At 42.5% G+C, this 24769-nt stretch overlaps 1 protein-coding gene across 3 annotated transcripts in view; it reads left to right on the plus strand.

Annotated features, from left to right (window-relative positions):
- KHDRBS2 (KH RNA binding domain containing, signal transduction associated 2) overlaps positions 1 to 24769 on the plus strand; it is a 554229-nt gene that overhangs the window by 302184 nt on the left and 227276 nt on the right. For all 3 annotated transcript variants that reach the window (XR_015872448.1, XR_015872449.1, XM_088455914.1), the window contains exon 5: positions 20100 to 20227. Coding sequence is in view for 1 of the 3 variants with exons in the window: in XM_088455914.1 (XP_088312040.1) it covers positions 20100 to 20227 (128 nt within the window). In the remaining 2 variants the exon portion in view is untranslated. The remainder of the gene's footprint in view (positions 1 to 20099; positions 20228 to 24769) is intronic.

The following is a 24769-nucleotide window of genomic DNA, read 5'->3' on the forward strand; positions in this document are numbered from 1 at the left end:
AGGCACCCCCCGGGAGGTTAGGTTTAGGCAAGGGGAAGGGGGGGTTAGGGTTAGGCACCCCTGGGGGGAAGTTAGGGTTAGGCACCTCCTCGGGGGACTTAGGTTTAGGCGGCGGGGAAGGGGGGGTTAGGTTTTGGCTCTTAGATGGGGGAATAGGGTTAGGCACTTGGGGGGGAGGTTACAGTTAAGCACCCCTAAGGGAGGGTTAGTGTTAGAGGTAAAATTTGGTTAGGAAATACTTACCTAGGACGATCTGGATTTTCATCCTTTCGGCCTGCCGTTGTCGGGATTTGATCATACTTAAATCATACTTAATCCATATTGGGCCTGATTCTGAATCGCACACAAAGTGGCTGTACTTGCAGGCTGCCGTGGAAGCCAAGTTAACTACCTTATGCTAATGCGAGATTCTGTAGGGTTAATACAAGGGTACGTGTATCTGCAAGAAGAAAGCCATCCTGCCCACTGATTTTACACAAGCCACTGTAACCTTCATCATTAGAATTGGCACTTGCAACAGTCTCATGCCAGGTGCAATAGATTTGTCAGAAATATGGTTCCCTTCTCCATACAAGAGGCCAGAAACAGAAATTTTTGGGCCCCCAATCCCTCCCCTGTAGGTGCAGTCCTGTTGGTGAATGGCTCATCCCCCTGTGTCTCTCCAACATTACCTCATCCTGTCTCTTCAGCCTCATCCCTGCCTTTGTCTCTCCAGCCTCATCCTCATCTGAGTCTGTAAACTTCATCTCCCTTAGTGTCTTTGAGGATTAAGCACCCCACATGTCTCTCTGCCCAATACCCCTCTGTCTCTCCAGCACATCGCCATGTCTGCCCAGCCCCATATCTTCAGTACCATCCCCCTTGTGTCACTGCATATCTAGCTCCATCACCCACCCCATGTCTCTCCATGTCCAGTCACACTTCCTGCTGCTCCTCTGCAATCAAACGGTGCAATGTTATGACATCACACACACTGCGATAGAGAAGAAAAATGTATTGTGCGGGCCACCGGTCTCACGCTTTTTACTTGTGCCCTGTTGAATACTGCAGTGATACAGGCAAGAGGGCAGCTATACCAATCTAATAGCTCATTCTCACTCAGTGTTGACACATTTATTGGTGTCCCAGATACTAGCTGTTCCATCTACCTCTGTGGGGCCGCAAGATTTTGCCAGCTTCACTTTTTGCTCCATTTTACGTTGTAACAATACCTGAACAAAGCAGATACAAGCAAAACAATGCACAATGAACATGATTCTAATAAATACAAGAAATGAAGTAGCAAGAATTAAGGCTAGGACCAGATCTAAAATAAGGATGCAGCAAGCTCAGGTCAAACATGAAATTAGGGATAAGTACAGGGAAAGATTGCAAAATTCTCCAGAAATTATCTGTATTAACAGCCCGTAAACACTGATGGCACCACGATAATGGTACTGTTGTTTCTCTGTTCTAAATTCCTGATTACCCTATCTTCTGTTCCATCTTCTCCACATGGGCACAATTATCTCACATTTGCCTCTCCCACAAGCCTATTTCTATCTTCCCTTATTTGTATTTTATGGTTGCCACAGTCCCTATTTCTCAACTATTCCCACATCTGAAATTCCAGTGGGTGATTTCCTTTCTTCAGACTTAATAGCTGGTTCCAAGTAAAAAAGGAACTTGGAACAGCCATGTTCATGTTATAAAGTCTCTGTGGATTGGAGAAGTTCCCACATTGATTCCAGAAGACAAGGTATTGTTTTCTCCTAGGAATCTTGAGTGCCCAATATGTGGATTGCTTCTCACCTAAAATATTGGAAAGGTTTAATCCAATGCCATCTGTTTAGGAACTTGCCTCATCTTTGCATGTTCGCAATATGTTACACATTTCTGATTATTTATTTTCTGTTACCAAAATCCCTCTACAATGGTATAGAAAAATAAAAATTTATCATAGTGCTTAATTCCCTTATTTCTAAGGATGTCCTTCAATTCTTAATTGACCGGAAGGGTTATGGCACAGATGGCACACTTGGGACTGGGCCTTTAATGTACATTTTTCTAAGGAACCAAAAGTGACAAACAACAATGCAGCACATGCTTAAATAATGGGGTCTACATGAAAAATCCTTACAATGCTTTATAAAGTAAGTAGGAATCTCTATTCCTAAATGAGGTATGGAGACCATGTGATGCAGACCGAATGACCCTTGTCCCCTGAGCTCTTATGTCCAGTCAAACATGTGTAACCTCCATGCGTCAAGCAAAGGGGAAAGACAAATGTCGCAGAAGTTGACTACTCTACTACAGATAATTAATAGGAACAGGTTCAATATTATTTTCTGTTTTGTGACAAGCCATGTTTTAATCTGCTGCTACAGTTTTTAATAAGAACGGGTGTCATGGGTTAAGTTTACTGTGGCATAATGCAGATAATTAAAGCTATGTCCTATGTTGCATGAAACAGAGAAAATTAATGAAGAGGCATAATGCAGGAAGGAGCTTAGGACCCAGTGGCGTAACTATGGCAGGGCGAGCGGGGCATGTGCCCTGGGAGCTGTGGGACTGGTGGTGCGGGAGGCGTCGCCGGCCACAGTACTGGCCCGTCCTAGTTAGCCAGTGTAGTGCCGACCGCAGTGAGTGCGGTCAGCACTACACATTTACACAGGACCGGCGCTAGGCTTCCTAGCGCCGGTTCTGTGCTGCACAGCCGAGCCCCTTCCCTCCCCCTGAGTGCTTGACAGGAGGAGGGTGGCAGGCGGGCTCATGCTGTGCATTCTAACATACACATCGCCGCCAGCACGGCAGTGATGTCTGTGTTAATCAGCAGCCAATGAGAGTCAGACAGACTCTCATTGGCTGCTGCTGCTGTTACACACATATCGCTGCCAGCACTGGCGGCGATGTGTGTCTGAAACAGCAGGCAATGAGAATCAGATAGACTCTCATTGACTGCTGCAGCGCCCACTGCAAGAGCTGGCTCCCTTCCAGCTCCTGCAGTGGGTAATGGGAGAGATGTCATGACGTCTCTCCCATAATGCAGAGCACGCCAGCCCGGGAGGACTGACGCGTGGACGGCGGCGGGAGCAGGAGCGTGGATTCAGGTAAGTATTTTTCTTTTATTTATTGTTTTATTTTCAGTGTGTATTTGTCAGGGGGGGTTTTCTATACTGGGGGCACTTATACTGATGGCACTAATGGGGGCACTTATACCACTTATACTGGGGGCACTTATACTTGGGACACTAATGGAGGGGACCTATACTGGGGGCACTTATACTGGGGGCACTAATGGAGGATACCTATACTGGGGGCACTAATGGAGGGGACCTATACTTGGGGCACTTATACTGGGGGCACTAATGGAGGGGACCTATACTGGGGGCACTTATACTGGGAGCACTTATACTGGGGGCACTAATGGAGGGGACCTATACTGGGGCACTTATACTGGGGGCACTAATGGAGGGGACCTATACTGCTGGCACTAATGGAGGGGACCTATACTGGGGGCACTAATGGAGGGGACCTCTACTGGGGACACTAATGGGGGGAACATCTACTGGGGGCACTAATGGGGGGAACCTCTACTGGGGGCACTAATGGGGGGAACCTCTACTGGGGGCACTACTGGGGGGACCACTACTGGGGACACTCCATCGGGGACCACTACTGGGGTCACTGCATAAGGGGGGATTGCTAATGGGAGCACTATATAAGGGGCACTGCATAGGGGGGTCTACTACTGGGAGCACTATATAGGGGCCTTAATACTGGAGGCACAAAGGACACTGCACTGGGGGCACTGAATATGGAGGAACACTACAGGGGGCACTGGATAGGGTTGATCCTCTCTAGCAGGTGGGTCTGCCAGAAACTCCAGAGTTACACTCTCTATTCCGGCAGGAAGGCTGGTCGCCTGCCTCCCTGCTAAACCCGCCGATGCTCTTTCTCCCCTGGTTGCCGGTACCTTTGCCACCCGGGCCCCTTCTGTCTCTGGGCCCGGGACTGGAGTACCAGCAGTCCCCCCCCGATGGCGGCCCTGGAAAGGGGTATGTGTGTCATGTTGATGACACGTCCCAGTTTTAAGTGACCACACTCCTTTTGACCATGGCCATATTTTGCCGCATGTACCTTTGACGCACGCACATATAGGGGGTGGGGACTCCATTTTTACATTTGCCCTGGGCTCCAAATACCCTAGTTACACCACTGTTAGGACCTAAGATGCAGGTTAGGAGGCCCATCTGTTGCCCATCACTGGCCTAGAGGCTAGTAGGCAGGCACTGAAATACACAGGTGCCGGTAACTGATCCCAGTATGGAAATACCTCATCTTACATTCTGTGTGCAATTAAATAAAACTATACACCTTTTTCTTATTGTGACATAGGGGCTGATTCAGCATTGCATGTATGTGCAATGCTGAATGCAGATTCACAATTACAAGGAATCTGTGTGTGTGCAGTACCCGTTCTGTGAATGTGCAGAATTGGCCCTGTGTGATCACAAGCAGCCCCTTCTATGCCTCTGCCTGATTGACAGGCAGAAGCATTTAAGGGACGGTGCAGGGGCAGGAATGGCTGGCATTCCCAGAAATGGGGGCGTGCCTGCCTGTTTTCCAGAAGTGGCAAGGCCAGGGGCTTGCAGATGCAGTTTCCTTGCCTTTCAAGCGGGCCAGTCTGAGTAAGCTGAGGCTTACCTAGCTGGCTGGTGGCCTGGTGCCATCCACCATTGCAACCATCGGTGATCCCAGCCTGCGACCTCAGTCACAGTACTGGGATGGCAAATGCAGCAGGGGGTGTCATACACCTCCTGCTGCATTTGCATATTAGCAAGGATGGAATTGCAAAGCTGCCTGCGGGTAGCTTTGCAATTTCGTACTAATCTAAATCACCCCCATAATTAATTTCTGAATTAAAGTGGAACTTGCAAAGTAAAAATATAACACTTTATTAAGTCACGTCACCCTGTGTATCTATTCATTTATGTGAAGCTGGTAAATGGATGATATATATACTGACTTAAATCAGTTCTATATTGACATCTTTCATTGAAATGGAGCTGACAGGATGATTTCACTAATGGTGACCCTTATATGCTTAGAGGAATGAAAGTTACACTATAACCTGTAAAAGAAGTAAAAACATTGGGTTGCTGCATGCATTAAAGTAAAAGGCAATTAGGACAACTACTGGAAGTTTAAGGTATAAAATACATAGACAAGTCATTATTAGAGGTCTCATCACACATAGGGCCTGAGGGCCTGATTCAGACCCGCTCGCAAGATGCGATCGCTCGCTTGCAGAAAGGGGCCGGATATGTAAATTAAGCACTCACACTGCATCGCGTATGGACACCCACTGTGTGTTAGCGAGTTACGGCAAAGTGCGCTCGCAAGTGTCTGAAGACGCCCCCTTGCCACTCGCAACACACGTCATCTCTGGGAAATGTAGGATTAATCGGGACCATCATGAGCTATCGGAGCTGCTTGCAGCCCTTGAGGTTGCTTTAACCTTCCGCAAGCACTGCGATCAGTGCGGGCTGAAATACATGCAGGTGTACAATGACGCTACTTTGCTATGCACGCCCTTTAAACGCCGTTTTTGCAGGCAGACATGCCTGCGTTCGCAACACCACTCCCCTGTTCACATGCACTTTCCCCTGTTACCACCCACAAACGCCACTATCTGTCACTCAAAGCAGAGACCTGATAGTGGCTTATGAGCTACCAAAAGCAGATCGCAATGAATGGCTTGCGTTCGCGCACTGCAAATTATATGCATGCGAAAATCGCTCAGAGCGAGTGGGTCTGAATCAGGCCCTGAGTTAGAGCAGCATGCAATTCCATCTCAAGTCGGATCTTGCGATTTCTAGCAATATGTTCATGTGTCATGACCTGCAAACACAATCACAGTTCATTCAGATTAATGCACATCTCAGTTGTTTCTCCACTGGCAACTGTGTAGGCGTAACTTGGCAGCAGTAGGGCATTCACACCTAAGATAAGTGTTACATTGGCATGTAGATGGAATTGAGGGCTAGTCAATGATGAAAGCACACAGAGATATATGCAACTTCATATGGATCTCTTACACCAAGGACTGGGCTGGTGTAAATGAGCTGCTGCTGATAATGGCTACTTTCACCAGGGGTTGGATGGATGTGGTACGGTCGCTTACATGCAGCTGCCTCTAAATATAGATGGAGATCCACATTTATTTCCATGCATGGAAGGCACATATTGTAATTAATATTATTACTACTTTCAATCCAGCATGCCAAAGATGCAACAGCTATGAAAAGCACCACATAGTAAATGTATTCCAATACCTTTTCTGTTAGGTTTGTATTAACACAACTATTCAAATTTTTGTGTTCTCTGAAAAGTCTGTAGCAAAGAATGTAATTGCAGATATTGAAACACATTAGATTGGAACATGCCCTATATCTCCAATAAGGAATCTAGGAATCTCCAATTTGATCCATCATTAAAATCATGTATTAAGTTTGGTCCTCTGCTAATCTTTATCCAAAGCTTCGTATATTTAGGAGGAATACTATTGTAGGTAGAAAGTCAGTGTTGTCCCATATTGGTGTTATTGGTGTTTCTATTGTTGTTAAATTAAATTTCCTAACAGAATACAATCATAATGATATTGAAAAATATATAGTAGGATCCCCATTGTTTGGTTACATGTATCTTTTGTTAATGTGTTGAAAGGGTGAATTGTTGAGCAGGTATGCAGTCAGGAAGCCGGCGGACCTAATTCCGACAACCGACTTCCCGACAGCTTAATCACGGCGAGGGTTAAATGATAGGCATCTAAATCTAGATGCCTGTCATTTTACCTACACCGGGAGACATCCCGATCGAAGGGAGCCACTAGGGGGGAGGTTTAGGGTTCCGGGGGGACTTAGGGTTAGGCACCCCCCAGGAGGTTAGGTTTAGGCTAGGGGAAGGTGGGGTTAGCGTTAGGCACCCCCGGGGGGGGACTTAGGGTTAGGCACCCCCCGGGGGACTTAGGTTTAGGCGGCGGGGAAGGGGGGGTTAGGTTTAGGCACTGGGGGGCACCCCTAAGGGAGTGTTAGGGGGTAGAATTAGGTTAGACAATACTTACCTTGGACGATCGGGATTTCCTCCTCTACCGGGATGCCACTGTCGGGATTCCAACTGCCGGGCATGGGTCCGGCGGTAAATCATACCGATTCCGTTGAGCATCTATAAGACATATTGAGTTGTTGATCATACCTTCTGTATCTGCTCCAGACACACCTACTGTACTCTATGGCTCCAAGGACTTACTTGGGGAGTATTTAGATGATTCTTACTACTTCCAGGCAGTTTTGCCAGGTTGTTGAATATCACATACTATTTGTAATAGTTTGCAAACACATGGGGCCTTTTGTAGATTTAATAGCAAATCAAATAAAAAAGCAGAAGAAAAGCTATTTGCAATTTTGCAAAACCATGTATCACTGTTGGTGGGGCACAGTCAAAATATTCACAGAGATTTAGAAGCAGATTCAATTAGCCATAGGTTGATCAGTGCAAGCCACCCCTTCCTCCTGGGTAATTTACTTGGTGCTATAAAGTTATTGACCTGAGATCAGCCCTGAGGCTGCAGTTACTGTACCTCTCATTGCTGTTCGTACCTCCAGTGGATGAGAGCAAAAATGAGTGTTAGCTGCTGCCCCAGGGCTGATCGTACATCTGTAATTGAATAGCTTTGGGCACATTACCTGAGGCAGCAATCCATGCAAATCTATCTCTTAGTGTTGGGGACTAGTGTGTCCTAGCATTTTTCTACATTTCAGTGTAAAAAGAAAACTGCTCAGTATATGTTTGTTACATGCAAACGCAGTATAGTGTCTGCATGCAACAAAATAAAAGCATTTGCTCTCCTTACGTAGCAACATGGTTTGTTGTAGGAGCAATTGATCCTTGTTCGCTAATTTTTTTCATTTGCCCCAAACTTTGACTTAAGCTAGGTACACACCTGAACATTGTAACAAATGATGCGGTGGCCTGATTGAGAGATGTATGCTAATGCCATCACAGCTGTAATCCCGTTTGCAGCTGCTGTGTGAAAATACGCAAAATGTCGCAGATCCCAAGAAATGTATTAAGATGTCCATCTGCTGCTTTGCAAATCCAAACATCTGTTTAAAAAGACACAACATTGGTCACAGATCATTTGACTATGCAGTTCTGAGTAATCCTATGGCTACTCAGAATGGCCGAAGGAACTGAGACTTTGAAGCCACTTTCACTGCATATGGGATCGCAGACACAGGCTATGGCCCTCATTCAGAGCCGTACGCTCTGAGCAGAGCGCACGCTCTGAATGAGGGCCGCCCTCCATAATTATGGAGCGTCCTCCTGGACGCTCGTATAGCTGTGGGTCACCACCCACAGCCTATACGAGCATGCAGTTTGATGGCCGCGATGGTCGTGACCATCGCGACCATCGAAACTGCGAGCCAGAGCCTGCGGTTGAGGTTTTCAGAGCCAAAATCACTCCCACTGACATCACTAGTGATGTCAGTGGGCCAGCTTCTGACGGTAGGCGTTCCCTTGGGAACGCCCCTGTGAGGGAGGCACGACCCCGGCACGCCCACCAAAAGGGGCGTGCTGTCAATCAACATCGACAGCACGCCCCCTTTGATCAGACACAACGAGCGAAGGAAAGTCCTTCGCTCGTCACGTCTGGCGCATGCGCACGATGGAGCTCCCTCCATCGTGCGCACGCTCAGTGCAGACCATCGACCCACTTGCGAGCGGACAGCCGCTCGCGAGTGGGTCTGAATCAGGGCCTATATCATGTAGTACACAGAAACCGGTTGCCTGCATTCTTTGCTGCCTTTCGTATCTCCCCCAAATGCTCCTATGCTGTCAATCACACTGAATAAAAAGTTGCTAGATGTAACTAAGGTAATGTACCGTGACGCATGCGCAGTGTGATGCAAGGCCTAACCCCGCACCCTATCCCTCCTGCTAACACCCGATACTTTCCTTTGGGATGCTGGCGGTTGGGATTCTGATGCTGGGATCCTGACGCTGTTGGGATTTCAGCACCGGGATTTCAACCATCGGCATCCCGCATGGCAGGATACTGACTACAACTCCGCGTGGTGTTTATCCACCCTCTTCCCATAGTGTGTCAAGACAAATTTTTTACAAGTTCATCATGGAAATACTGTATGCAGGGTCTCAAAATACAAGACAGAGCATAGCAAGAATACTGTGAGAGGAGGGGTTTAAGAGACCTCGTGATGTTAAAATTACAGAACCTGCACCAGCATTCCTGTAATGCTTATAACAGAAAAGGTATTATGACTACCATGATACTTATTTTATAGCTTTTCCATGCAAATCTAATTGTTTGCAGGGTTGTTGATCGCAATAGCAGTTTTAACACCATTGTTAACCCTTTTATGCCAAAAAATAAATTTCCTGTTGTCAACTAAACCACCTGATTTTTTACAGCAATACAGTTTTTCACCCTTTGATAAGTGTGCCTGTATATGACTCTTTTTTATTACAATTTCCTACATTTATGGTAATTGTACATTTTTTATTTTTTTAAAGCTCCGATCCAGTTTTACAATTCTTGACAACAGTTTTGTGATTTCCAAACTTGTCCCTAGCTACCACTGATAAAAGATCCTGTTTTCATCAGTAGCACATCATAGGTGAATCTATTATATTTATTCATTCTGTTCTAAAGCAGATGTTTTTCAGTGAAAATAATACAAAAGTTCATTGTGTGGGAAGATGGGGAGCAGTCTTGACTCATATTTCACAATGCCCCTATAATGTTCTCCTTACTTATACCTTACACAGATAATAATTTGTTTCTGCTGTATTATAGTTATGTAATAGTCTTCTGAATGCCATTGATTTTAAATGGTAACAATATTTTAAATACAAAGGGGAGCCTTAAATAACACAGGTGAAAAACACTTATCTACGTGGGCACTAAATCACCACTACAGTGTCTGTGCCACGGAGTTAAAGCATCCTTCAGCTAAAGATTACTTACACATCCTCTGAGCTATAAAAGCTTGTCCTCGAAAGTCACTGTCACACTGTTTCTCAATTTTGTTTTAAGATTCGTTGTTTTTTTTCTCAAATTCATTGCCCCTGTCCAACCTCTCCCTGCCCTCAATGTTCATCTTATCAGTCTTTTCCTGTTTTGTAATTTCATGTTACAGTTCATTGTTTTATAGCATAGAAGACTGGTAATAACTACTTTGCTAAAGAAGGAAGCAAACTGAATTTTTGATTGAAAAATGTATACTTTATTTGTATAAAATTATACAAAAACAGACATAAGACATTACATTCAAATGTACTGTGTCACAGTACAGCCAAAGCACAATACACAATAAATCAATCTTACCTTATAGCACAATACTAGGCATATAGAATAAGGTATCTTGCACTATACCTCATGTACTGTTCTATTCATTCATCACTTACAGTAAATGCTACAACATTAAATAAAGATTTGTGGGTGTGATTGGGATAAATGGAGAAAGGTTGAGGGAGGGTAAGTCACAGACCCGAAGCTTTACTGAAAGCTAGATATATGGGGAGGGTGAATAAACAGAACAACATCTCATCAACATAAACATTTCAACAAAGACATCTACTGTAGGGTTGAGTATGGGAGACTGGCAGTCGGGATACCCTCTGTCAAAAAACTGACAGCGGCATCCCGATGCTAAGAATCCCTACAGGAGCTCAGTAAGTATACTAACCCTCTCCCCTTCATCCCTTAACCCTCCCTTCTTTCATCTTTAACCTCTCCCCCTGCACCCTAACTATAACCCTCTTCTTTTAGTGCCTAAACATAATTTTGCCCCCTTAGTGCCTAAACCTTAGTCCTTATTCCTTACCCCCCCTCCCGATGTTGCCTAAACCTAACCCCCTGTCCGCAGCCTAACCCTAACCTCTCCCGTAGCCTAACTCAACCACCCCCCATGGTGCCTAAACCTAACCCTCCACCTGCGGCTACAAGCTAATCCAGCCCGCTATACTTACTGTTGTCAGAATTCCGCCGTCGGCATCTCAACTGATGTCGGGATTCTGGCACCGGTGTTCTGGCCACGGTTTTGGATTCCGGTACCGGGATTTCGACCACCGGTATCCCGTGCAGCATTAAAGGGACTACATCCCCTACTGTATGATATGGTAGAGAAAAGGTTGTAGAAGGAGAAGAGTTTGGTTCTCTTATTTCTCAGGACTGCTAATGATGTAACAGGGCCAAATTCAATTAGACCAATTAAGTTAAAAGCGGACTTTAATGCCTTCAATTTGAGACCCTTTTTCAAGCCCATTACAGTGCTAACGGGCATTAACACACAGAATCCATGATAAGTTCACAGACCTATGTGTTAGCATGGTTGCGGAACACGTTAACACACTAGTTATGGGGGATTATTTTTCAGGTCTGATCAGACCCGTAAAAAAGTCTGTGGGCTGCCTTTTGAGCTAATTGAATAGCCCCGGAGATCAATTAGCCCATGGTAAAATATTGCAGCTAATTGAATGCCCCATAGTCTCTTAGCAGACCGTGGATCACACTGTTACAGTCCTGGATAGACAGCTTCTCCCTTTTCAGAATTAAGTGTCCTTAACACAGTTCATAAAGGTTCATGCCTTTTTCAATGCCCCATAAGGATGGGTGCCAGAAAATATTCAATAAAGTACAAAAGTCTGTTCCTGGTTTAAAACTTTTGGCATACTGTCTCTGAATTCATTTTCCTGGGCACCCAACAATGCTGGAGTAAAGCTACAGTCAAAATAAGGTGCATATATGCATAGAGGAAGCAAAGTGATGACTCAATTGAAGAGGGTTCACAGAAGACACCAAGATAAGAAGGTATCAGATGTGACAGAGCTCTGGTGATATCATGCACTTTACATGAATGTGAAACTGTACATGCCCTAATATGAACAATAAATAAATAAAATCTCAGAACTACCTTTAGAGTATTGTGTCAAACTTTAACATCTACTTACAAAATCAATACATTTACAATAACATATTACAGTATGCCTTTGTATGAATGAATTATAATCATTATGTAACAATAAAATGAGAAAGTATGCATATATAAAAAGAAATGTTTTTATTTTATTTTTGATAGCTTGGAGCTGTAACTAGATAAAAACAAGAGACATTTGTTTTATTTTCTTTGAACAGACTTTTTTTTCCACTGTCATTGCACAATTCCATTTTATCATTCTGAACAAATTTATTTGTAACTTGAATCTAAGTGAGGAACATTACTCAGTGCTCAGGTGGCAAGATTCCAAAATAAATGGCTTGCTGAAAAATAATCTTCCTTGCCCTTAAGCCTTTTATTCAGGGCAGAAGGATCACCCTTGTTCTGACACTTTACTGTGAGTAATTGGTGCTTGTAGAATTTATTGTTTCTACCCTTCATTATTTTGCCTAAGTGCAAACAGAGGGGAAACGTGTATTGAAAAGCTTTTGTTGCATGATTTACCATTGGATCACATATTAACTCTAGGGCTTGGATCACACAGCAGGACAGTAGCTCTGGATGACTTTAGAGAATAGCTAACTGAAATTGTAACTGTTCCTCTAAACATTTACCTCACTCTTCATTTCAAAGCAAAATTTCACTAACAGTATAATCTACACTTGAGTGTTCCCAGTCCAACTGCAATCATACCACACAATATAATGACTTGTGCTGTCAGCTCTATTCATAAATTCTGAATAGTGCGACATACAATAGTACAAATGCAGTATAGCATGGCAATACAAAATCTGGACACAGATATTTTAAAAAATTTAATATTCATGCAGTAGGTTAAATTGTAGTTTGCTGTTTTTGGTTTCACTGCACATACAGTACATGAGAGGCACTAGTGTTCCAAACATCCATCTTCACAGGGGCAGTTTGCTGTTACTTTTTAGTTACTTTTTAGCTATGGTTAGAACCTCTTTAAATCTAAGATACCTGACACTTGGATGAAACCCATTTACAGTTTTAGACTTTCCTTAAACTTCTCTAATTGAGAGTCAAACAAGCAATAAAGTGATGCGTAAGTCTATTTTTAATGGTTTAAAATGAATAATGAATTAATAGTAACAGGATACATAAAGGATGTAAGTGTAATGCTAATGCACATAGAACAAGCATATTTTAATTTAACTAATGATCATCATTCATAAGTGCCCCTTGGAGCCAGAGCCACCAAAGTCACACAGCTCACACTACTCTCCCAGCTACACACATATGATCAGGCTTATCAGCTGTCCTTCACATACCTGCAGGGATATGCTTTAGACAGCAATGACTGCTCTAATCCTTGCACTGCTGATGAAATAGGGGTAGGAACAAGGCAATTATGGTACAAGGCTGTCACTGAGAAGCAGACAGCTCTCTACAGGGATCATTCTGTCAGTGGGTTTTGTCAAATAGATACAAAGTAACACACTGATAATAAATTTGTTAAAGTATTACAGATCAGTTTGTCTTTGGAATGAGTCTCAGGCACTCATCTCTCTTCAGTTCCTCTTTCCAGCTATATACTGTATACACATGTGAACTGGGTTTCAGTGACATGTTGGCATCTGCCTCCAACACAGGGTGAGGCTCAGTGAATAACAATCGAAGGATCACCAAGCAAGATGGTGGTACTTCTTAGAAATCACTGGCAGGAATGCAGGAGTGGAAGGTGTCTTGGTCTATGATTACCACAGCAGGCCGTAGGTCACATACTGTACATTGAGTCCAAGAGAAGGTAGGATAGAGCTTAGAGCTGATGATTTCCTACAGCCACATAAAACCAGGTTTGTGAAGAACATGCCAGCAAGACAGGTATAGGGGAAAATGGCTCTTACTCAGGCTCACACTGTAAATATATCTGGACTACTGGGATATAAAATACTGGGATATACAATTATCTCTTACGCTTTAACATGGTTATGCTGTTTGGGCTTGCACATACAATTGAGCAGAACCTATAGTTTCCCAGCCATGAGAACACACTGGATCATCAGGAAATGACAGAGGGAATAAAAACCCCTTCAGGTTGCACTCCAGTGTATAGTATATTAGTTATCCAGAGATAGGATCAATTAACTGGAATACTTAGACAGCACAACCTACTCCAAGGTCATCCAAGCCATGCCCGACTGCTGCTAGTAATCATGAACTAGCAAAGGGGGAGAGACAAAAAATAAAGAAAGATAAGAGAGGAACAGCATAAAATAGAGTACTATAGAAAAGTGGGGATAAGAGCCAGAGGGACATGAGGGAGAGAGAGACAGGTAAAATACAGATGAGGAGAGGGATACAGACAGGGAAAGAGGAACAGAGTGATAGAAGGAGGGTAGAAAGGGGGAATGGGGAGAGACACAAATTTTAGATATAAAGTGTTACTAATGCATAAATATTTAAATGAGTACAAACATTATCAAAACAATTATGAAGTAATTCACCTATAGTGGATGCAATGCAAAATAAATGCAGATTTCCACCTATATGTAGAGTTGTCTAAAGTTTATCAATGAGACTGCAAAGTCCCCATCAATGTGCTAGTGAAAGGAATCAGCACCTGCCCTTTCTTTGATGCAAGAGATCCATCTGACGTTGGTTGTATCTGTGTACTTAAACACTTCTGATTAGTCTTTAATTCCATCATGCCCATGACACACCCACAACAAACTTAATCTACATGCAAACTCCCACTTTCTGCTCAGTCACATCCACTCAGCCACATGTGGAGATACAACTGAGATCCATATGACTGAATTGCATGTAATTGCTCTATGTTGTGTATGCAGGCTCCAATGCATGCACAGTTGGCTACAAATCATGATATCCATCCACAGGTAGAATTACAAGCACCTCTAAATCAGGCTCTTAGTGTTTTGATGACTCAATGGTCACTATTTAGTTGTCAGGCAATGGAAGCTACATAAAACCAACAGATGCCACTACATAAAATGAGCCATGTGCCACTACATAAAACCAGCCAGTTGTCAGATGCCACTTAGAAAAGGTAATTCCTCAATAGTTGCTCAGCAAAAAGAGATATGAGATAAGCCATAGGGGGAGCTGTATCCAACCTTGGAGAGAGATTAAGTGGAAATAAAGTAACAACCAATCAGCTTCTGTCATTTTACAGGCTGTGTTTGAAAATTGACAGAAGCTGATTGGTTGGTATGTACTTTGTCTCTCCTCTTTATCTATCTCCAAGATTTGATACATCTCCTCTATAAACAGACCAAAAATTACAGAGTTCAGTAGGTGAGATAAAATACATGTGCAAAAGTCCACAATATAAAGAGCTTTGTATAACAGTGGCTTATATAGTAGGGTAGCACCTTGGAAGCTGTTTCTCAAAGTGAACCATGTGAATGCATATCTACAGCAGAGTTGCGAGAGTTGACAGTGAGGCAGTTGTGATGTGGTAAAGGTTTTCCAGTCAGATGAGAAGAATATAGAACTTTCTGACAGATTTATGGTAGAACACATCAACTCCAAAGAAATAAGCCTGTGTTTGGTCAGTCACATAATTTACATGTTACCAGCAGGATATAAATACAAAACAGAAAGACAATTGTCAGTGCTTGACCCCTTTTTGTAAATTTGTATGTTGCTATGACAATGAAAGTATGAAGTGAAAGTTCAATGAAAATATTTCTGCTTCCTGCCCATATCACCAGTCCCCAAACTACACTATCATGCTGAAATAACAGTGAAATGCAGTTAACAATCAATTACCCCACCTCTATTAATATATAGCAGACTGCCTTGTAAGCAACACCAAAGAGCCTCACTGTATATAGTATTGATAAACAACAGCCAAGACAACAGTAGGCAGTATGTTGAGATAAATTTACTTTCATTTTGCTAGAAATATATAGATTTTCAAAGTAAGGACAGGTGTTGCCAACAACTTTCTTACAAATATAACACTACCCAGCAAACACCAGCGAGGGCAGGGTATCTTATTTAAATTAGATTTATCTTATTGGCTATCCAAAACATGTGAGAGCTGGATAAAAGTAATGTATAGTTTTTCAGATTCGGAAATAACCAAGACAAAACCGGACCACTCATCTCTAATTAAAATAGAAGTATAAATGGATTTAGCAAAGTACAATGAAATACTGCAAGAGAACCAGTTTCAGCTTAAAAAAAAAAAGCTCTGTGGTTTGGGTGAATGTGCATTTTTCAGAAAGCCAATGATCCAAATTCAATGCTAAACTGACATTGGAGTAGCGCAAGAATAAAAACTTGATTGACCAAAAGTGTCCCAGTAAAAGCCGCTGATGTCAATACAATTGAGAATTTGTTTCACTATTAAAAATAACCTCAATAACCTGAGTCTGACTGGAATATGTAAGCCAAAACTACTTCAAAACAAAGTGCAAAGCTGGTACAATAGTTAACCAAAAATATTGAAGCTATTATTGCAGCAAAAATTTGCTCTACAGTATATACGTGGTGACTCTCCCTGTATGTCAGGAGACTCTGTGAAATAGTGATGTTCTCTCTGACTCCATGAAGAATCTAGTAATCCCCCTGATGCTGGGTCCACCATGGAGGAAATACTAGGGAAAAGACTAAGAACAATGGTCCTCATTCAGAGGCACTCGCAAGAAGCGAGCGCTCTCTCTGAATGAGGGCGGCCGCTTGATTTTCAAAGTGCGGCCTCCTAGTCGCTAGAAAAGCTGTTGGTTACCACCCACAGGTTTAGCGACCGACCAGGGTGATGGTCGTGATGGTCAAGACCATCGCGACCATCGGGGCTTGCAACGAGACCCTAAGGTTGGGTCTCTGCAACTGCAAGCCCCAGGGAGCTTCTTGCTCTGATCGAGCAGGAAGCTCCCCACTGACATCACTGCTGATGTCATTGCGGCCGCCCACAAAACGGCAGGCATTCTGTCGGGAACGTCTCTGTTTGTGTAGCCACCCCCCCTGCCCCGCCTACAAAAAGCCCCTTTTGTAGTGAGCTCCGGAGCGAGAGAATTTCTCTCTCGTTCCGGGGCTTGCGCACCTGCAGTGCGGCCGCTGCGCATTCGCGGGGCCTTAACATTGACCCGGTTGTGAGTGCTCAGCGCTTGCGACCAGGTCTGAATGAGACCCAATATGTGCTACAAGTTAATGGCCTCCGCTCTGAGTGACTGTGTACACAATGATGTCTGATAAATTTATGCCAAAGGATGTGTGTTGATTTACTGGGGATGTGTTCTCCATTCCAGATGATATGTGATGAAATGCAGGAACATGGTGTAAGGGAGAGCTAGAGGCAATCATTTACAGTAAGACTCTAGAATATAGAGTGCAACATATTTTTAAAGCACAGTAAAACATCTTGTGTAGTGGCTTTATGGGCTAAATGTGAATTATTTTTCTGTGACCATTGTAGATGTTTTTTTTTTTATTTAACTCAGAACTGTGAATGGTTTAAATGCTTTTCTTAAAGCACAGCCTTCTATCACATTTCCACTTTGCCCCCAATATCAAGCTGTATGAAACTAAAAAACTCCAAACATACACACACACATAAATACTGCATGAATCCGGCATTCAAATAAGTTTATAAAGTGTAATACTTGCCATGTAGTCTTTCAACACAGTACAAAAATGAATATGTAAATTAACATAACTAAATGGCGGCACTCCAGGGCTTAAAAAACTGAAGCTACACACTCCTTAATTTCAACGTTTCAGTAACAATTTTACTTTTGTCAAGGAATGTGTAGCTTCAATACGGTATATATATATATATATATATATATATACACATACAAATACACAAGGTTAAATATTGCACAAATCTTGCTCCGATGCTTTCCTTATTGGGAACGGCATCCCCACCATATGCAGAAACAGGAAGGCGGCACTCAGGCTTTTCAATATATAAAAAAAAATTGTGCAGTGGTTTATCGTCGAAAAATCATCATCGACGTTTCAGGGCACGCCCCTTCATCAGGATGTCAAGAACAAAGTGTAATAACAAATAACAAACTTAAATAACTCACCCCCCGGACGTACTAATCACCCATCATCCTGTGCACCAACCAGCATCTCGGAATGCTGCTGGTAACCCACGTGTTATTCCACGTTTGTCACGGTACGCTCATGACCACTTCCGGTGCACTGGAGGACAGAGCAGGAAAAAATTCTATGTGCGGTAGCCATGGCAACATGTACCATGACTACCGCTAACAATCATGTATAAACAAGTGCTACTATAGCAATAAAAATACTGGACCCTGGTCCTAAACATATACCTGTCATCATCTTATCAAAAAAGCAAAGAACAACCCTGTGCCTTCCAGTGTAAAGGTGGGTACACACCAGACAGATATATCTGCAGATCGAGTGATCTGCAGATATAGCTGCAGATGATGGTCGTTCATACACACTGAATGACCATCATCTGCTGCAGCGGGTCGAGCCAGACTGGGGGCGGGTAGGGGGTGTGGCCTAATCATGGGAGGCGTGGCCACACCACCTTTGGGGAAACAAAAAAAATTCAGATGCGGCGCTGGGGAAGGGGGCGCTGTGTGCCCTTAGCCCGGCACACAGCCAAAGGGGGGCGCGATCGGCAGATCACCCGTACACACTTGCCGATGGACAGATATGTCTGCTGACTTATCTGTTCATTGGTTGTGGAGCACAGCCAATGCGATATGTCTGTGAATAACATATTGTCTGTACACACTGGCCGACAGGGCACGATATATTGGCCGATCAATTGATCGCCCAATATATCGGCCAGTGTGTACCCAGCAATACTCACTGCTGTGAACTATAAACAATCTTATCATGGCACATAAACTATGGCTATAGCCTATGGGTGTCTAGCAACTGAGACCTGATGACTCAATATCATAACCAAGTGTAGACCTAGTGCATAATCTAAGAATGAATATTCTAAAAATGCAAATGAATATAAACAGTGCTACATATAATATAAAAAATGTACAGATGACTTATTAACTTAGCATGACCCATTGCTACTACAAAAACTACAGTAATGATCTTCATAAATGAGATCAAAATCATTAACATCGAGTTGTGAGCATATAATAAACTCGTCAAAAATATAAAAATTTTAATAAAAAATTAATAATAGGTGAAGCAGAAGCAACCTGGCCGAGACATTTTTCTGCAATAAACCACTGCACGATTTTTAATATATTGAAAAGCCTGAGTGCCTCCTTCCTGCTATTTATATATATATATAAATATAGGGCGGAGCAATCACCAGAGGTTGCACCTTTCTAATAAACCACCGGCTTTGTGCATAAATTTTGATTGGAGTGAAATTTATTATTGACTTAAATTTTTGGCACCCAACTTAATATGGGGTTCTACAGGAGTGACATGCCTCTCACCCTCTTCAGCATGGCTCGCATACAGTAGGTGCCAGTGGCGTAAGCTCATCCCAGACGCCCGGAGGCAAGTGATCATTTGTTGCCCCCCCCCTGTCACAGCCGCTGACACTGTAATGTAGAAATTCGCATGCAGACAGGATATAGATAGAAGAAAGTGGCAGCTGATAGTCTGACATGGAGCTCTCCACTAGTGTATGGTGGTTTCTCAGGTGTCGGGAAGGGGTGCCATGTATTGGGTGGCCGTGACGGTATACTCCGGGTATATAATTACAGCCCTAAGTTGGTGAATATGTTGTGGAGAATTCAGGAGGTGCCCCTTTTGAGCTGGAGCTCGGCGGCAGGCGCCTCCATTGTCTCCCATAGTTCTGCCCCTGGTAGGTGCTGCTTTCAGAATGTCCCTGCATTTTTTTTTTTTTTTATAGTAGGCAAGTTTGGATAACATACTTATCCTAACATGTCTTTTCCTTTAAATATTTTTTGGTGGTTCAATATAATTATGTAACACAGTAAAATTTGAGGACGTGATTTTATTTTTCAGTAAAATTAGTGACTTTGCCAAAACTGTAAATACTTTGCAAGGTATTTCATGTGAACTTTTTAGCATTTTTGATTTGTTTGAATAATTTTTAAAGAAAGAAATGTGTGCTTTACTCATTACACTCAATATTTTAAAGTATAAATGTTTACTATTTCTTGTTTTATGGTTTAGGATTATAATGATGAGATTCGACAAGAGCAATTAAGAGAGCTGTCCTATTTAAATGGTTCTGAAGAATCCACTCAAGGGAAAATAACGAGAGGTAGAGGATTAAGAATTGTCCCTGCTGCAACTACAAGGTAAGGAACTGCATTAAAAACCTCTTGAGTATTCTGCTTTTTATTTTAGAACAGAAAACAGTTTCTTAAACTACATTTTAAGAAGGTAAAAAAAACATATAAGCTACCTGTCAAAATGTGTCTAGTTTTTATTGAATTTTATGCAGTTTAATGTTCAAGCAAATAAGACACTGTGCAAGCTGCGCCTCACGGGACCTAGAGCACTGAGAAGGGCTGTTTTGCGCTACTGCAGCAATAGTGTATGAGTACACATCTGTAGGGAGGGGTTATTTGAATGCCTTTGATGGTGGCTAGTTGCAAATACAGTACCAAATAATTTTTGTCAGTGGCCCTCCTATAAAGGTTGGTCCTCACTCTGTGTCCTGAATCGAACAGTTCAACATGCAGGGAGGTGATCTTATGGTGAATATGTTAATAGCATTGCTGTTTGCAAAATTGTTTCCAAAACTGCTAATCACCATATCCAAAAAGTCTACTTTTATCACCTGCCACAGCTGCGCTATTTTCCATTCATTAACACAGAAACACTGACACCTGGATTTTAGTACTGCTTCTGCATATAGTTTGGCTTTTTTGTTATTTAGAAACCCATAGTGACGTTTTAGTTAACCTGAAACTTGTGAGTAATAAGAAAAAATTAGAAAAAAACTGTTAGAAAAATTACAGTTGGGAGCTGATTGGCTGGAGCACCATTTATCATACACAGTGAAATTTATCACTCGTTTTGGTGATAAAACTCGTTAGTAAATGGGGGCCATAGTCTGGTGTCATCTAGATGTTACACGTTTGAAAAGAACACCTAAAGGATCTCCATGTGAAGTATGTTAAGATTTAGAGTAGTGGCTTCATTTTGAACTATGGCAAAAACCTAAAGAGTGACCAGGGTTGATTTGGGCTGCGTTGCAAATAAATTGTGTCTTGGCATATTTTTCAGCCAAAGACTTTCCTTCAACGACAGCATTAGTAATTGAAGTGCAAGCTGCACATTTGTATAATAACTGTTTCAAAAGGTAACATTATATTGCTTAGTAGGTCATCTACATAAAGATCAGGCTTAATCTGTAAACCTGCTAATATGATGTTTTCTCTGTTTGTATAATAATTCACCACCAAGACCACTTCCTCATCTTAAAAAAAAAGGTCTCCATACATGCCTCAAAAGAAGTAGAAATAATAAGCAAATTAACCACATAATGTACAGCATGCGGACAAAAGTTCCTACAGCAATAAGATCACTTAGACCCTTCGTCTGATTTTTTTTGTTTTATTACATAATTTGAAATAAAAACAGACTATTAGGATGTACAGGAAATGACTCTGAGTCTGGTGGAATGCTAGAAAGTATTGTCACAGGATTGTATACCGCAGGTGTGGTATGGTTAATTCTACATATGTCATTTTTAGCTCTAAAATCTTGTACAAGCCTCAAGTGTTTTTACCTTACTTTCTATTTGTTAGAATAGGTATTTTATTGGTGTTTTGTGCTGGAATAATACCTGTCAGGATCCTTGTCCCTAGGGAGGAGGGATAGGGTCGTCCCACAGGGGGAGGGTTAGGTTTAGGTAGCATTGCAGGGTTAGCATTTAGGTTTTAGAGGGGGGGTTAGGGTTAGGCACTAAGGAGAGAGGGTTAGGTTTAGGCATGAAGGGGGAAACTTAGGTTTAGGCACTAACGGGGTGGGTTTGGGATAGGGTGCAGGTTGGGGAGGGTTAGGGTTAGGCTACAAGAAGGGAGGGTTAGGGGGAGAAGGGAAGTAAACTTACCTGACCCTTGTCGGGATACCAAAAAACTGTGGGGCGAGAATAGTGGTCAGTTGGTGTCTTAGTAGAATAAACATTGGGGACACTAAAAAGAATTTAAATGTTTGCAATGACCAATAGGTGAATGTCGTTTAGTTGACACTTTAACTAGAACAGAAAAGAGTGGCACTCTGTTATACATTAGGTGATCAGCAGCACTAAGTAGGTGTGCACCAAAGAAATCTCTTGTGGTGCTATGTCATTTTTAAACTATTCTCTTTGCAGCTGTAGTCATTGCTGGTGGTCTATATTCTCTGGTGGTAGGGAACCTGATTCAGACCCGCTCACTCTGAGCAATTTTCACCCATCTGGGCATGCGTATAATCCGCAGTGCATGTGTGCAAGCCATTTGTTGCAATCTGATTTTGGTTGCTCATAAGCCACTATCAGGTCACTGCTTTGAGTGCCAGATAGTACAGTTTGTGGGAGGTAACAGGAGAAGGTGCTTGTGAACAGGGGAGTGGATGTGCGAACGCAGGCATGTCAGGCCGCCAAAATGACATTTAAAGAGAGTGCATAATTAGCAAAGTAGCGTCATTGTACACATCACCTGCATGTATTTCAGCCCGCACTGATCGCTGTGCTTCCGGAAGGTTAAGGCAACCCCAAGGGCTGCGAGCAGCTCCGATGGCTTACGATGGTCCCGATTAATCCTTCATTTCCCGGGGAAGGTGCGTGTTGAGAGTGGCAAGGGGGCGTCTTCATACACTTATGAGCGCACTTTGCTGTAGCTCGCTAAACCATAGTGGGCATCCTTACGCAATGCAGAGTAAGCACTTCATTTAAATAACCGGCTCCTTTTTGCCAGCGAGTGACTGCAACTTGCGAGTGGATCTGAATGAGCTCCCTTGTCCCATGTTTTGTTAGCAGTCTGAGACCAGATTTATTCTGCCTATTCCTCTGCTCATTGGATAACAGTGCTGTTGTAAGTTTATGGTCACATAATACCTTAATATTATACACAGTGTCAGGTTTTTAATAGGTACATGGATGATTTTCTTGGGCATGCTGTCTGCTCTCCAGTGTCAGGTAGACTAGCTCATGTGTGCTGATTGCAGTCTGAAACACTACATTTTTTCCCTTACTTTTCTACTTAAAATATGAGAGGAGTGCTATTGTAAGTAAGAATGGAAAGTTATTACCATGCTCTAAAGCATGGGGCCAAGATGTAATAAATGTAAGACTGTCAGTGGTGATAACCCCCCTACGCATTTCACCTGCCATTATGCTTGGCTTCTTTAGGGATATACTGTAGTAGTCTATTTGTATGCTGCTTTCCTAGAAGTATCCAAGGTAGTTGGTTTTCCAGCTACAGTAGTTTGAATGAGTTACATATGCACATTTTTAAAAGTGATGACAATTAATAAAGGTAAAGTTGACCAGTTCAAGTTGTCCTGTTACCAGTGTATTACTTTTGGTTTGATACAAACATATGGCATTATAAAGGTTATGTTCCTCTATTAGATTTTTTGGGTGAATTAGGAATAAGCATGTACCTGTACTAGCTAAAGCTACATATATAGGTACAATATGACAACTAGAGGTTGATAGAATAAGTGTAGAACTACAATTATGAACAATAGTGATCAATTTTAATGGTATGTATGCTCCTAGGGGTCAATTTAACAAAGACTATGGGCCTGATTCAGAGATGAATGCTAATGTTATTGTTATGCAGATCGAGCGATTGTTTGCCATTGCACACGCGTATAAGCTGCACTGCACACGTGTATAAGCTGCACTGCACATGTGCTGTAATTGTCTTGTGATTCTGCATGCACAGAGGATACATTTGCAATGTGAGTGACAGGTAGTCATCAGCGTTTGGGGGAGGTAACAGGGGGAGGTTAATAAAACAAAGGTATCTCTGACCATTTAAACGCCATCTCATGCCCTCTGAGTGTCAGGAGAGCTGCTAAGTCTGCGGCTTGTCAAATCTACCCCAAGGGCAAGATGTTACCAATTTTTATGCAGATAAGTGACTTTTTACAGATATGATAAACCAGCGGTGAGCGTTCTTATGCTCGGATAAGCTTTGGAACTATTATCATACTATTGCAGTTCCATGCAAAATCTCAGCTGCGATCGGATTAGTGTCCACCTCTGTATCAGGCCCTATATCACTATATACCACAGCAACACAGAATGTTGTATTGCTGCAATTTATAGTGGGCCATCTGTGAGATAGGTGCACCCTTCCGAAGTATTAAACAGCCTTTGTTGATACTGTAGTTATAACAAAAGAGTAAGAATTAGTGCACTTACGCTGGAAAGCCTTAGCTCCAGCTTTCTTCTTTTAAACAGCACAGAAAAATAGCACTAGCCCAAGCAATTGTAAGTTTTATACTCACCACACATCGCTGACAAATTGGGATTTCACCCACCAGATTGCTGGGTATTAGATCTGTCTATCTGTAGGAGAAAACAAAAGAAATTCACTGTAATTTACATTGCTGCAAAATTTGTAATTCCATCCCATCTATAATGTTTCCTTCATAATCTTGCTCATGCTAAACTCATGCTAAACATGCTAAACATGCTAAACAGAAGCAACATGAACATTTCTCATCTGCGCATGGATTATATTTTATACGTTCACAGCTCTACTCCTGTACAGTCTTTCCTGTAAAAGTGGATTTCAGACCACCAAGTACAGGTTGAGTCTCCCATAGCCAAATATACCAAATAAGGAATATTCTAAAATATGGATTTTTTTTTAACGTAACTGAGATAGTGACACACT

This window comes from Taudactylus pleione, unplaced genomic scaffold (genome assembly GCF_031769625.1).
Source record: "Taudactylus pleione unplaced genomic scaffold, aTauple2 ptg000678l, whole genome shotgun sequence".
Lineage (NCBI taxonomy): Eukaryota > Metazoa > Chordata > Amphibia > Anura > Myobatrachidae > Taudactylus > Taudactylus pleione.